The 13,423-nt window shown below is 51.9% G+C and overlaps 2 protein-coding genes across 6 annotated transcripts in view; both read left to right on the plus strand.

Annotated features, from left to right (window-relative positions):
* The window catches only part of POLR2G (RNA polymerase II subunit G), a 1,633-nt gene extending 297 nt beyond the window's left edge, over positions 1 to 1,336 (plus strand). The window contains exons 2-8 of one of the 2 annotated variants that reach the window (XM_069066159.1): positions 41 to 150; positions 268 to 427; positions 517 to 567; positions 653 to 718; positions 822 to 893; positions 979 to 1,012; positions 1,108 to 1,336. In XM_069066159.1, coding sequence (XP_068922260.1) covers positions 41 to 150; positions 268 to 427; positions 517 to 567; positions 653 to 718; positions 822 to 893; positions 979 to 1,012; positions 1,108 to 1,121 — 507 coding nt within the window. In that variant the 3' untranslated portion in view covers positions 1,122 to 1,336. The remainder of the gene's footprint in view (positions 1 to 40; positions 151 to 267; positions 428 to 516; positions 568 to 652; positions 719 to 821; positions 894 to 978; positions 1,013 to 1,107) is intronic. The other variant, XM_069066160.1, reaches the window with a different exon arrangement.
* Positions 1,337 to 8,145: 6,809 nt separating this feature from the next.
* TAF6L (TATA-box binding protein associated factor 6 like) overlaps positions 8,146 to 13,423 on the plus strand; it is an 18,186-nt gene continuing 12,908 nt past the window's right edge. Inside the window, exons 1-6 of one of the 4 annotated variants that reach the window (XM_069066162.1) lie at positions 8,435 to 8,499; positions 8,735 to 9,041; positions 11,565 to 11,826; positions 11,920 to 12,006; positions 12,507 to 12,657; positions 12,781 to 12,831. In XM_069066162.1, coding sequence (XP_068922263.1) covers positions 11,680 to 11,826; positions 11,920 to 12,006; positions 12,507 to 12,657; positions 12,781 to 12,831 — 436 coding nt within the window. In that variant the 5' untranslated portion in view covers positions 8,435 to 8,499; positions 8,735 to 9,041; positions 11,565 to 11,679. Of the gene's footprint in view, positions 8,500 to 8,734; positions 9,042 to 9,314; positions 9,478 to 11,564; positions 11,827 to 11,919; positions 12,007 to 12,506; positions 12,658 to 12,780; positions 12,832 to 13,423 lie in introns of those variants that run through there. The other 3 variants (XM_069066161.1, XM_069066163.1, XM_069066164.1) reach the window with 3 other exon arrangements.

A 13,423-nucleotide genomic window follows, 5' to 3' on the forward strand; every position in this document is an offset into this window, starting at 1 on the left:
GGGAGGCCAGGAGCCCGGTCCCACCGCGCCGTCTCCGCAGATCTCCCTGGAGCACGAGATCCTGCTGCACCCGCGCTACTTCGGGCCAAACCTGCTCAACACGGTCAAGCAGAAGCTGTTCACCGAGGTGGAGGGCACGTGCACTGGCAAGTGAGTGAGGGCGCCCCGGGGGTGGGGGCCCCGGGGAGGCTTTCACGTGGGGGCTCTGGGGGCGGAGCCGAGAGGCCCCGCCCCTCAAGGCCCTGCCGCCCCGCCCCCACCCCCCAGGTACGGCTTCGTTATCGCCGTCACCACCATCGACAACATCGGGGCGGGCGTGATACAGCCTGGGCGGGGCTTCGTGCTCTACCCGGTCAAATACAAAGCCATCGTTTTCCGCCCCTTCAAGGGCGAGGTGGTGGATGCTGTGGTCACCCAGGTCAACAAGGTGAGCCCCTCACCTGGGGGGGGGGGTGCGGCGGGGGAGGGGCTTGGGGCAGCCCACCGGGCCTTCATGTCCGCCCTTGTGCCCGGCAGGTGGGGCTCTTCACCGAGATCGGACCCATGTCTTGCTTCATCTCTCGCCACGTGAGTCCAGGAGCCCAGGTGGGGTGAGGAGGCCTCTGTTCCCTGCTGTCGGACCAACACCTGCCCTTTCTTGTTTCCTTCACAGTCCATCCCCTCAGAGATGGAGTTTGATCCCAACTCAAACCCTCCCTGTTACAAAACAGTGGATGAGGTGAGAAGCTGGGGAGAGAGGGAATAAATGAAGGCCCCCGGGTTGCTGGGAGGGGTCCACCCCCCCCCCCCATGATTCAGACTCTGCCGGTCCACCCCACTAGGACATTGTGATCCAGCAGGACGATGAAATCCGCCTAAAGATAGTGGGAACCCGGGTGGACAAGAACGATATCGTGAGTTGTTTGGTCCCTGCTGGAGGAGGGGGAGGGGTGCTGAGCTTCCATCCTCTGATCTCGTTCCTTTTCTCTTCTCCTGTAGTTTGCCATTGGCTCCCTGATGGATGACTACCTGGGTAAGGCCTGGCTGGGTTATTTCTTCTCCTTCACCATTCAGAGACCTGCTCTTCATGGAGGGTTGGTGACTTTGTTTCTCTGTCATTTGTCACAGGTCTCGTAAGCTGAGTGGAGAGGGCCTCCCTCTTCCATGTTATTTTTGGTCTTCACAAGGCGAGGCGTGCCAGGCTAGCTCTCAGCATCCTCCATGTTTGGAGACTTTGGGCCTTTTCCATTGGAAAACCTCTTCTGACTTGGATAAAAGCTCTTGGTTCTCAGGGCAGCGCAGTGCCTGTCACCTTGGTGGTCATGGGCATTTAATAAATGTCGGATTTTGTCATTTCTCTGGGCTGTTCTCATGCTGTGTCCCCCCCCTGCCCCTGAAGCTGTGACCCTGAGTGATTGGAGACCGAGCCCTCTGTGATTCACCTCTGTAAATGATGGGGCTGGACTACATGAACTGGAGGTTTTTCCTCAGTCCTAAATTGGTCTGAAGCAGCTCTTAGAAAGATCTAGTGTGGCACCCAGCAGACTGACAGCGGAGCCAGGAGATGAGGGGGATGCTGTGAATAGAGTTTACTGAGATTTTAGCAAAGCTTTCCATCAAGTGCCCCATGGTGGAGAGAGTACAGATTCCATGGTGATGATGCACAGTCAGCTGCAGACCTGGTTGGATGGCAAGACCCCCAGGGCAGTTCCTGGCAGCAGGTCTCTAGTAGTGTGCCCACTGGCTGTTTAATGGTGATGTCATTGACTTTGCCTGGGAGACCTAGAGATGCCAGGAGAGGTGGGCACCAGATGGCAGTCAGGATCCAGTGATGCCTTGATGTGCTTGGCCCTTGGACTAAATCTAATAAAAAGTTCAGTGGTGACAAATGCCAAGTCTTGCAAGTGAATATGGGAGTCAGCTTTTGGTATAAGCTGGAGGGTGCCATGGATATGCATTTCTGATGATCTGGGAGCTCTAGTGGACTACAAGTTAAAGATGAGTCAGAGGCAGACCCTGCTGGGGCACGGAGCTTGCAGTCAATCACCGGTTCTCTGCTCTTGTCAGACCTTATCACCACCCTCACTCAGGTGAGGCTCCAGACCTTGGGTGCCTTTCACCTTTTGCTGAATGCATTGTGTAGAAGGGCACTGAGGAGGCCCAGCTGGGCATCTTCTGTCTGCCCTAAAGCAACATTCATACCAGCATCTCATGCTGCTCCTCTAGTCTCCCAGCTGGGATGTGAAGAAGGTTGAAGGGCAAGCCTTCCTTAAGTTTCAGGCCTCCTGTCTCCTGTTGCGCCTCTTTGAGGGAACAGGAGTGGTGTCCTCCACTGGATGACAAACATTCTTATACCTGGTCACACCTGTGATGTCCCAGTGATTATGATCAGATCATCCTCCAACCCCAGTCCACACTAACTTCCCCAACCTGATTCTCCCCACCAAAGATTCATCCTGTCTACCCAGCCATCCATGGTGCCCTCTGGAATGCTTGTCCCATAGACAACAAACTTCCCTTCATTTTAATCCTTCCCTCTCCCTGCTCTTAATGAAAACTGGCCCTCACAGCCTCCCTGAGTACCTTTCCAGGACTAGCTGCCCCTTCACTCATTCTACGAAGCTCACTGGTTAAGAGGTTCCTTGATAGTGTTAATTGGGTCTGCTCCCTGCATCATCCATATCATGACTTCATATGGATCTCCCCAAGTTTCTCTCTTCATCACTTCTCCAGTGTGATAGTAATGGCAATTAAAGATTCCCCTGTATTGGCTTGGTTTTCAAATTGATTGTGTTAAAACCCAGAGTTTGTTAATCCTACCTGTGGGATGGGCTTGTTGATGTGAAAAGAAAGTCCTGAACTGGGAGGAGCTGGTGATGTAGATTTGGAGAGACACTAGAGAGAGGCGGAAGATTTTTTTGGAAGCAGCACCTTGTGGAGGGAGAGAGAGGCTAAGAGAATTGCTGGTGGCCGCTTTGAATTGCCCTGGACTTTTGAGACCTGCCCCCTGAGCTGCCAAGGACTGAGGAGACATGGCTGTTTTGCTGGTACTTTGTCTGTCTGTTTTGATGTTATTTTGCCAGATTTGTCCACTGGTGAAAGACAGTCCTTTTGTTGAAGAAGTCCTGGAACCTGGCTGTTCGCCAAGAAGCCCTGAGACTGTCCTGCAGACAGAGAGTGAATACTGTCCACTGGTGAGGGACAGTACTGTTGTTGCAGGGGTCTGGAGACTGTCCTGCAGACAGAGTGAATACTGTCCACTGGTGAAGGACAGTGCTGTTGTTGCAGGGGTCTGGGAACCTTTCTGTTGGTTCAGAAGCCCTGAAGAAGGATTTTCTTGTTGTATGTTTACAGAAATCCTGGGAGAGGGTTTTGCTAATGTGTTCAGGGGTTCTAGGACTGTTCTACAGACAGAGGATAAATTCATGAAGGGACTGGCAATGTATCTAATGGCCTTGCTAAGCCTTGTCTCCCCAGGAACTAAGATTGCTGAGAATTTGCCTCGTGTCAAGATGAAGAAAAGACCTCCTTTTGGGTATTAAGTGCTGTGTTTAAACTTGATGTAACTCTGGGGTAGATTCAATTGTGATCCAGGGGTGGGGAACTTTTGACCTTATGTTTGGGAACTAATCTTCATTTGAGAAGAGGGGTTTTGTGGTGGACTTAATTAAGGTATAGCCTAGGGGTGGAGAAGTATTTAGAACGGAGACTTTGTAATTGATTGAATGATTGGAAGGTCCTGGGGTGGGGTAGTACTTGGAGATTATTTAATCACACTTAGTAAATGCTGTATTTTGAATGATGTCATGTTTTAATCTTCTCTGTTCTTGGTTGGTCACTGAATAAAATAGAGAGCACCTATGCTGGTATTTTGAACCTGGGAAGTTGCCTTCTTTTGGCATTACATTACATCAAGGCACAACCGTTTCATTTGTATGCCATACTTTGCTCAGCCATCCCCCAATGGTTAGGCATCCCCTCAGCTTCTGACTCTTTGCCACCACAGAAAGAGCTGCTATAATGTATATATGGGTCCTTTTCCTCCTTCTTAGATCCCTTTTAATTTTTTTTTTTGCTTTTTGGAGGGCAGTTGGGGTTAAGTGATTGCCCAAGGTCACATGGCTAGTTTTTGTGTTAAGTGTCTGAGGTCAGATTTGAACTCGGGTCCTCCTGACTCCAGGGCTGGTGCTCTATTCACTGTGACACCTAGCCGCCCCCCTTAATGTCTTTCAAGGGGCCTTAAGGGGAGTTCACTAAGAAAAATCTTGGAACTGGAATGTATTTGTTCTAAGGGTCTGAAGAGGAGAAAGAAAAGGGAGGGGGGCAAAGGAGGAGTTCACTCAGAGTAGAAAAAAGAAAGGAGAATCTTGTTATAATTGTCAGGAGTGAGAAGACAACAGGGATGGAGTGAGTAAGCATCAGGGAACCTCTCACTGGTAAGCTTGATATAGACATGCTCATTTGAAAAACAAGCAGGTGGCATCAGAGAGGAGACAGAATACTGGGAAGAGAAGTCACAGGCAAAAAAATGTCCATCCTGAAGATGGGCAGAAAAATGAAGGAAAGAAAAACTGGCCAACAAGGGGGCGCCTTAGATTGTCTCTGAGACAGTGAGGTTAGCCAGACCAACTGAGGCGTGTGAATGGAAAAAATGACAAAATCCTGGATTGTTGCAGCTGCCACAATCAGAAACACTTAGACAGTGACAGCAACACCAAAGAGAACTAGTGGAACCCTGAAGACTGCTCAGCTTGATGCCCAGTGAGCTGTGTCTCCAGAGGCCCTATGCTAAGCAGGTTACCCCCTTCTGACAGAGGGGAGGGACAAGAGGTGCAGAATAAGGCGTACATTCTGGGAGGATGCTTGACTTGGCAATTCTTTGTTAAAAAGGATTTGTTTTTCTCCTTTTACTCTTGGCTCTTAACTAAGTGGTAGAGTAGAAGGGGATGGAGCTATGGTGCTGCTAAAAGGAGGGGGCAGGGGGCGTTGTAACTTTTTTAAATTAACAAAAGAAAATTGAAGAACTTTCAAGAAGGGAACACATGTCAACAGGTCAGTTTTCAAATATGTAGAACTGATTATATGCTTCTTCCATAGCTAGCATTATAAAAGAGATTCACGGCTTCATATTGAAGCTTCTTTTTGTGTTCTGCTGTACAGATGAAAATGTTTATTATTGGGGTTCAAATTCAGAGTAAAATTTTTCGAAATGATACTTGCTAAATACTAGCCGTGTAACCTTGGGCAAGTTACTTAACCCCAGTTGCCCTCCAAAAAGGAAAAAAAAAAAAAGAAATGATACTTGCTAACTGATGGTTCTTTGGGTGGTGTGAGGAGAGAAACAGTGGGAAATGTAACTGATATAAAAACAAAAGATATTAATAAACAGACCTTTCAAACCTAGGTCCTCTGCCCCCAAGCCTTTCCAGTCTTCTTATATCTTACAGTATTCTTTGATCCAGTGACACTACCTCTCTGTAGTTCCTCATCAAGACACTATTTCTAATCCCTTTGAAAGCTAGTCTTTCCTCTGTTGGATGTTTTCTCTTTATCCTGTATAGGGCTTGTTTGTCAATATTTGTTTACATGTTGGCTCCCTCATTAGATTTTAAACTTTCTGAGGACAGGGACTGTCTTTCCCTTTCTTTGTATCTCCAGCACTCAGAAAAGTGCCTAAGCACACAGTAGGCACTTAATAAATGCTTATTGGCTGACTTTGGAGAACAGTCACCCAACATAGATCTTTATCTCAACCAAGCATCCCAATTTGACACTAGATATCTATATTCTTGCAAAATCCTCATGAAGAGTTCTAAAAATGCTTTTGGGCTGTAGGGTTTTTACATGAAAGTTACAACATAGGAAGAGGGTGTTTATCAAGTGGAAAGAGAAAAATCAATGATATTTAGTGATGTTGGAGTGTGATGACTCCACCCACTCCATCTAGGGTGCCCTCTGGAATGTCTTTTCTATCATCATTGAGCTCTAAGGATTTCTAGGATGAAAGATTTCCAATCACAATGATTTCAGTGAGTCATTTTTATGAGAATAGACCTATGCTATCTGTCCTACATTGTGTGTATAAGATGGTGTTCAGTTATCTTATGGTGCCAGCAAGACTCTGCATCTTGGCTATTTTAATCACCAACCTTCTAAAGTTAAATGTGTAGTAAACTTCTGAGAAAGCCTTAAGACTTCATTTTAATTTATAAATCTGATACTCTAATATGTTGTTTCCACAACACTACCTTCTACTCATGAATCCCTTCCCCTTGGTCCTGGTGATACTCATTCCTTCCTAAATTTAGCCCCTGGCTTATCTACCTCTCCTCCAGCTGCCTTGTCCCATTTGTAAGCTACTAAACGGAATGAGGGACTCAGGGAACCGGGGCCTCAACTGGACAGATTTTTAATTCTTTTCTTATGGACTCTTATCACACTCTACAGTAACTGGTCCAAACTTTCTCTTTTCAAACCAACAGGCTCGGTGCAAACTTCCTTGCCTCTTGCTTGACTGAGGAACTAGAAATCAGCTGCTAAGAGGCCTAAAAGGCCCTCTTATGTTTTTCCGTACTCTCTCTTCCTTTGTGATAGTGTCTGAGGATGCCATCCCTTGCCACCATCTCCTGGCCCTGGTCTCTAATCCTTCCTTCCTTCTTCATATTCAATCTCTCCTTGTGTATTGGTTCCTTCCCTGCAGCTTACATCTTTAAAATGTCTTCACTGGTCGGGGCCATTCCCCAAGGTTTTGCCTGATTTCTCTTCATTCCATTCACTGCTAAACTAGAAACAATCCTCAACCTAATTGCAGTCTGGATTCATACCCCACAACTTTACTGAAAATGCTCATTCAAAGGCTACCAAAGAGACTTTTCAGAAGCTACTACATATAACTTTACACCAGCAAAACAGAAGCTTCCAGGGAGGTCAGAGGATCTCTACAAAAATGTAAAAAACCCAAACCAACGACAACAAAAGAAATAAAGCTCTGAAATGATACAATCTCAGAGAGAAACTGAATAAGCCATAATGAACCACCAAAGGAGAAAATCACTAGTTGAGATGGATTTACAAGTAGCTTACACCCAGGCTACAGATGTTGTTCTAAAAATGGGAGACAAAAAGACCTTCCTCGAGATAATAAGACCCATACCAATTGTAGGCAGAGGAGAACTGTAAGGGGGCGGGGGGGGGGAGTAGATATTCTCACGGTCAAGTCCTCCCTGCCCTCCTTAGGCATAGTTCAAGTTAATTTAATGAAGATCGAGGCAAGATTTTAAATAAATGTCGAGGGCAGGAACTGAGGGTGGATTCCAGTTCAGTCTGGATGTCCAGTAGACACCTTAAACTCAACACTTCCAAAACCAAACCCATCATCTTTCCCCCTAAACTCTCCTCCCTTCTCGATTACTGCAGAGAGTAGCACGACCCTCCCATCCCTCAGACTCAGAACTTAGGGGTCATCCTGGACCTGTCACTCTCTTCCCCACCCAGACATCCCCAGGGCCCAACTGTAGCCAAGGCCGGTCAATTTCACCCTTGCAACATCTCTGAAGAATCCTCTGAATAGGTCCCCTCCCCCGCTCTGACGCTGATGCAGACCCTCGTCCCCTCACACCTAGGCTATTCCAATAGCTGCTGGGGGGTAGGCTGGGGATACAGGCCGTCCTCCATTCAGCCACCAAAGGCATCTTCCTAAAGTGCAGCTCTGACCACGTCACCCCTCCTCAATAACCTCCAGTGGCTCCCTAAGGCCTCCAGCATCAAATACAAAATGCTCTGGCCTTCAAAGCCCCTCCTCCCTTCCCAGTCTGCTTACACCTGACTCCCCCCCACCCATTCCCTTGGGTGCAGTGACGCCCGCCTCCCGGCTGTAGGGGACCCTCCATCTCTGGGCTCCGCTGCCCAGCCTGCACCACCTCCTCCAGGAAGTCTTCCCTTGTTAGATCCCGTCTATAGCTCGATTTCTACACATTCGTTTGCACACTGTCCCCAGAGCTGGGTCGTGAACTCTTGGACAGCACCGAGCCTAGCACACCGTGGGAGCTTAATCAATGGGCACAGAATTGCACTGAACTGAATTAGAAGGGCGGGGCCCCAGGGTGTGGAAAGGGCTGCAAAGATAAGGTTAAAAAGAGCACTCTAAAAAGTGATCATATTTGCGGGCTGAATTGGGGCTAGGGGCGGATGGTGGGTGGATCTGGATTAAACCCAGCAAGGCGAACAGAGGCCTGGAGGATTTGGCCTCTCCCGGAAACCGCTAAGAAACTCGAAGACCCAAAGAAGCAGGAAGAAAACCGCCGAGGGCCCTTTAAGGAACCGGTATCACGTGACACTTCCCGGAAACATGGCTCCTCCCAAAGAAGGCCCTTTCCACGTGACGCATGTCCTGAGGCGGGGCTTCGAAGCGTCGCCCACGGATTGGCCGGGAGCGGGGGAGGGCGGGGCCGGCCTCAGTGAGAGGGAATTGAGACTAGGCAAGGGAGCCGGAGCCGGAGCCGGAGCCACCGCAGCCCTCGGGTAAGTCTCGCCGCGGGCCGCGCCGCGCCCAACACGGGGCCTCCGAACTTCGTCGGGCGGGGGGTCTCATCGCCTTACCCTCACCTCCGCTGGGGACCACAGGCCGTGGTAATCCTGACCTCGTCCGGCCCCGCCTCCTGACCCTCGGGTCAGAGGTTACGGCTGGACGCCTTGCATAGGCTCAGCCTCAGAGTTGGGCGGGACTTCAGAGGTCATCATCTCCACTCTTTTACAGATAGGGAAACTGAGGTCCAGGCGGTTGAAGGGACTCACCCATGGCCGCCAGGGGTCGCTGCAGGGCACAGAGCGCTGGAGAGAGTCAGGAAGAGCTGAGTGAGAACCCAGCCTCAGACCCCGAGCGGCTTGGCGAGCCTGGCCAATCGTTTCATCTCTGCCTGCCTCAGTTTCCTCTCTTGTGAAATGGGGATCTTTGGAGGAGGCTCCAAGGAGCGGCCGTCTGGGGTCCGCCGCTGAGAATAACGGCTAGATTCGAACCCAGGCCTTCCCTCCTCTGGCCTAGGCACAGCTGGCCTGAAGCCTGTGTGAGAAGGATCGGGGCGTCCCAGGGGACCCCAAGCTGACTAGGAGTTAGGCCTGGAGGATGGTGGGAAGGGGGTCCAGCCTTGGCTTAGATCCCACTCAGGACCAGGAGAGGCGAGGCGGGATGGGGGGGCACGCGTGGGCGTGGGTATGAAACCACGCCTCACGCCTCGGATTCTGGATTCTACTTTGTTAATTGTCCCTCGGTGTGGCTCCGGCAGAGCTGAACCTGGCCAGGCGTGGGCAGCCCCCCCCCCCCACCTAGGACCCCCTGCGACCCTTACGGCCCCCTCCCCCCAGCCTTGGGGGAGGGACAGCCCGTGGCTTTGGCTGGGGGGCCAGGAGGGGCTTGTCCAGGGAAGATGTCACCAATGGCCGAAAGCAGGCCCTCCGCCAGTGCAGGTCTGGCCTCACTGGGAGCCTGAGAAATTGGGACAGGTGGGCAGTGGACATTTGTTAAGCGCCTCCTGTGTGCCAGGGACTGTGGCTAGGCACTGAGGAAGCCGGGGAGGTCAGTGGTCACCCACTTGGTCACACACACCTGGCTTGGAGTCAGGAAGTCCAGAGTTCAAATCCTGCCTCAGACACATATTAGCTGTGTGACCCTGGGCAAGTCAGTTCACCCTGTTTGCCTCAGTTTCCTCACCTGTAAAATGAGCTGTAGAAGAACATGGCAAACCTCTCCAGCATCTTTGCCAAGAAGACCCCAATGGGGTCACAAAGGGTTGGACACAGCTAAACCCCAAAAGGACGTGGGTTGTCAGAGCAGATTAAGGGAAGCCTCCCCAGTGTGAAGGCTGCCAGAGAAATGCCCGGAGTTGAGAGAGAGATGGAGCAGAGGCGGGGGCCTGCATTGAGGACAGTGTGGGGGAAGGCCTGTGTAGGAGCCTGGTGGGGGAGGAGGGGCTTTGAAGGCCACTGGGCGCTACCAGGATTTACTGAGTAGGGGGTGACATGGGCAGACTGTCTTAGGAACATCCCTTTGGATGCTGAATGGAGGATGGGCAGGACCCCCACCCCCCAGCAGCCATCGCTCTCCCAGCCTGAGGTGTCGAGGGTCTGCACCAGGGTGGGCAGTGTCAGGGGAGGGAAGGGGGTGGGGTCCAGGACGACCACTGGGTTGTAAGGGAAGGTGAGATGGACATCTAGATGTCCAGTCTGAGACATCTGAGTTGGGAGACTGTGCCGTAACCTGGAGGAGGAGAATGGGGGGGGGGGGCTCCCCAGGGAAGTCAAGAAGAAAGTGGCCTGAGAAAAGGCCATTGGTCCGGCAGTGAGATCCCTCCCTAGGCGGAGGGGTGACCGGGAGGAAGGTGCACTGAGGCCCCAGGGCAGCCTCTTCCACCTCAGCCTTTGAAGCCCCCAGGCCGCTCTGTGACCACTCAGCCTTTCTCAAGCTTCTCAAGGCTGGGCCATTGTCCTCTGCAGTTTTTAGAGAGTGTTCCGAGTGCCACCTTGTCAGAGTGGGGCTGGAGCCCAGACTTTCTGGCTCTCTTCTCCAAGAGGACGTCCTCATGGTAGAGGCATCTCAGGGTTTGCAAATGCAGTATGTCCTAACCAGCCTGGGGTGTGGGGCGGGGGTGGAGGTGGGGTAGGTCCCGCTGCCCCCCTGCTAGCCATGCTGCTGCGCCTCCTTCCTGACAGTGGGGAATTCCTCCAAGACCTTGTGAAGCTCAGAGAGGTCACACACGTACCAGATAACAGACTTCCCCATGGAGACAAGGGAGGAAATAAGTGAGGCAGGATTCACACTCAGGCCCCCCCCCCCCCACTCCCCCTGTCAGGGCTCCTTACCTTGTGCTTCCCTGCCTTCTGTATTAAAACAGAATCATCCAGCCAGAAAATCACACTGAATTCCTAGAGTATCATACTCTCTGAAGGCAAAAATAAGTATCAGCCCGGGTCCTTGCTTGTGGGATGCCCAGAATGTTCTTGTGGGAGTCGGGAGAACCTCGGTGGCTGTGTGACCCCATCCATAGCAGAGCCACATATGAACGAGCATTGATTAGGTTCTTAGTCCGAGCTAGGCATCAATGCCAAGTGCTGGGGATGCAGATAGAAAGGGGAGATGGTCCCTGCCCTCAAGGAATTGATGTCATTCCTGGGGGAGGGGAGTTTTAGGCTGGGCCCTCACAGGGATGGGGAGTGGGAGGTGGGAGGGGATGGGGTATGTGCATGGGGTGCTCCCCCAATGCCTATGGGAGAGAAACATGGTCCCAGTGGACCCAGAGCTGAGCATCACAGCTCCCCTGGGCCTCGTCTGGAAGGAGCCCACTGGTTCGGACATGATGCAGCAGCTGCTTTAGCAGCGGGAATTCAAAGCCTCCTGGGACATTCTGGGCATCCCAAGAGCAGAGAAAAGATTATTAAACCAGCAGTCAGACCCAGCTTCTAAATCTGGTTCCCCTCTTAAGTCCCTTGGTGACCTTTGTGATTTTCTTTACCTCTAAAGTGAAGGGGTTGGAGCAGATGATCTCCCAAGACCCTTCTGGCTCTGAGAGTCCCTATTCTGTGTTCTCGAGCAGAGCCCATGAGCTGGACCCCTGTTCCAGCCCTGCTGCTCTGTCACTCCAGACTGGAGGCAGAGGAGCTGTCCGGAGGACCAGAAAGGCCCTAGTGGCTGTCCCAGCCCCCGGGGCCATGTCGGACCGAGAGGAGCGACGCTTTGTGGAGATCCCTAGGGACTCAGTCCGGCTCATGGCCGAAAGTGCTGGGCTGGAGCTGAGTGATGAGGTGGCCGCCCTTCTGGCTGAGGACGTCTGCTACCGGCTCAGGGAGGCCACCCAGGTAGAAGCTCAGCGAGGGGGGGCAGGGCGACCCCTGGGAGGGCCCCCGGCTGCCCTGCTCCCCTTCCTGATACCTCCTTTCTTCTACCCTCAGAACAGCTCCCAGTTCATGAAGCATACCAAACGGCGGAAGCTGACGGTGGAGGATTTCAACCGTGCCCTGAGGTGGAGCAATGTGGAGGTGAGGCCTGGCCTTCTCTGTGCAGGGTGGGCCAGGTGCCCAATCCCTGAGTCGTGTGGGGCCTTAACGTGACTTAGAAACAGGAAGGATGACTTATAATTACGGGCTCACAATTATGGGGTGGTCAGGGAAAGCTTGGCCGTCATCTGGGCCTGGAAAGACGGGTACAGATTAGGGAGGTGGACAGAGTGCTGTGAACATTAGCTTTTTATTCAGTAGGTGATTGTTAAATACCTAATGTGGTAGAGGAAGCTTCGGACTGAGGGACCGGTAAAGAACAAAAGAGAAGAGAATCCTCCAGAGTGGAGATGGTGTAGCCTTGTCTGCCATCCTGGGCACTTCCCTAGGTACCCCAGGATACTCAACCAGGAACCCAAAGATGGCCTGGAGCCCTGAGTTTCCCTTCCCAGTTAGCGCCTTCCTCCCTCCCTCCCAGGATCCTCTTTGTGGATGATGCTTTAGGGTTTCCAGAATGTCTAACCTTGTTCTCCCGCTCCTAGGCAGTGTGTGGCTATGGCTCCCAGGAGACCCTGCCCCTGCGCCCAGCCAGGGAGGGTGACCTCTATTTTCCTGAGGACCGAGAGGTGAACCTTGTGGAGCTGGCACTGGCGACCAACATTCCCAAGGGGTGCCCTGAGACAGCTGTGAGAGGTGAGGGCCCCCAGGGGCTGGCCTAGAGGGAGGAGGTGGCATGGGTGGTAACCTGGGACCACAGCTGGGGGAGGGGCAGGGAGTGGAGCCAGGGGCGACCTGCCTTCTCTGATCTCCCTCTAGTGCATGTTTCCTATCTGGATGGTAAAGGAAATGTGGAGCCTCAAGGATCAGGTAAGTGGCAAGAACACTTTTGATTCTTTTGGAAATTGTTAGATATTTAATTTGTCTCAATCGGCCAAAATTCACCTTCTCCTTCATCCACCCCACCCTCCCTCCCAACTGAGAGCACGGAAATACAAACCCATCACACATGGCGTCCATCAGAAGCTGCTTTTGCTCTGGCTCTGTCTCCTCAAATCGACTTCGTTCCGGCCCCTGAGCCCAGCACCGCTCCATGGGGAGGGGAGGGGAGCGTTCCTTCCTCGGGCCCTGGAGTTGTTTAGTCAGTATACTGGTCAGACGTGGCACAGTGTGGTTCTTTCACGTTTATAGAGAATTCCTTGTTGAGACTTTCCCCGTGTGTGTGTGCATGCGCTCGTATATTGTGTGTCTGTGTGTGTGCGCTCATGTATTGTGTGTTTGTGTCTGTGTGTGCTCTCATGTATTGTGTCTGTGTGTGTGTGCGCTCGTGTATTGTGTGTCTGTCTGTGTGTGTGCGCTCGTGTATTGTGTCTCTGTGTGTGTGTGCGCTCGTGTATTGTGTCTGTGTGTCTGTGTGTGCGCTTGTGTATTGTGTGTCTGTGTCTGTGTGTGTGCGCTCATG

The sequence above is a fragment of the Petaurus breviceps genome, unplaced genomic scaffold, assembly GCF_028583685.1.
Source record: "Petaurus breviceps papuanus isolate PSGF00001 unplaced genomic scaffold, PetGlider_PUasm1.0 90721, whole genome shotgun sequence".
In the NCBI taxonomy this organism is placed as follows: Eukaryota; Metazoa; Chordata; class Mammalia; order Diprotodontia; family Petauridae; genus Petaurus; species Petaurus breviceps.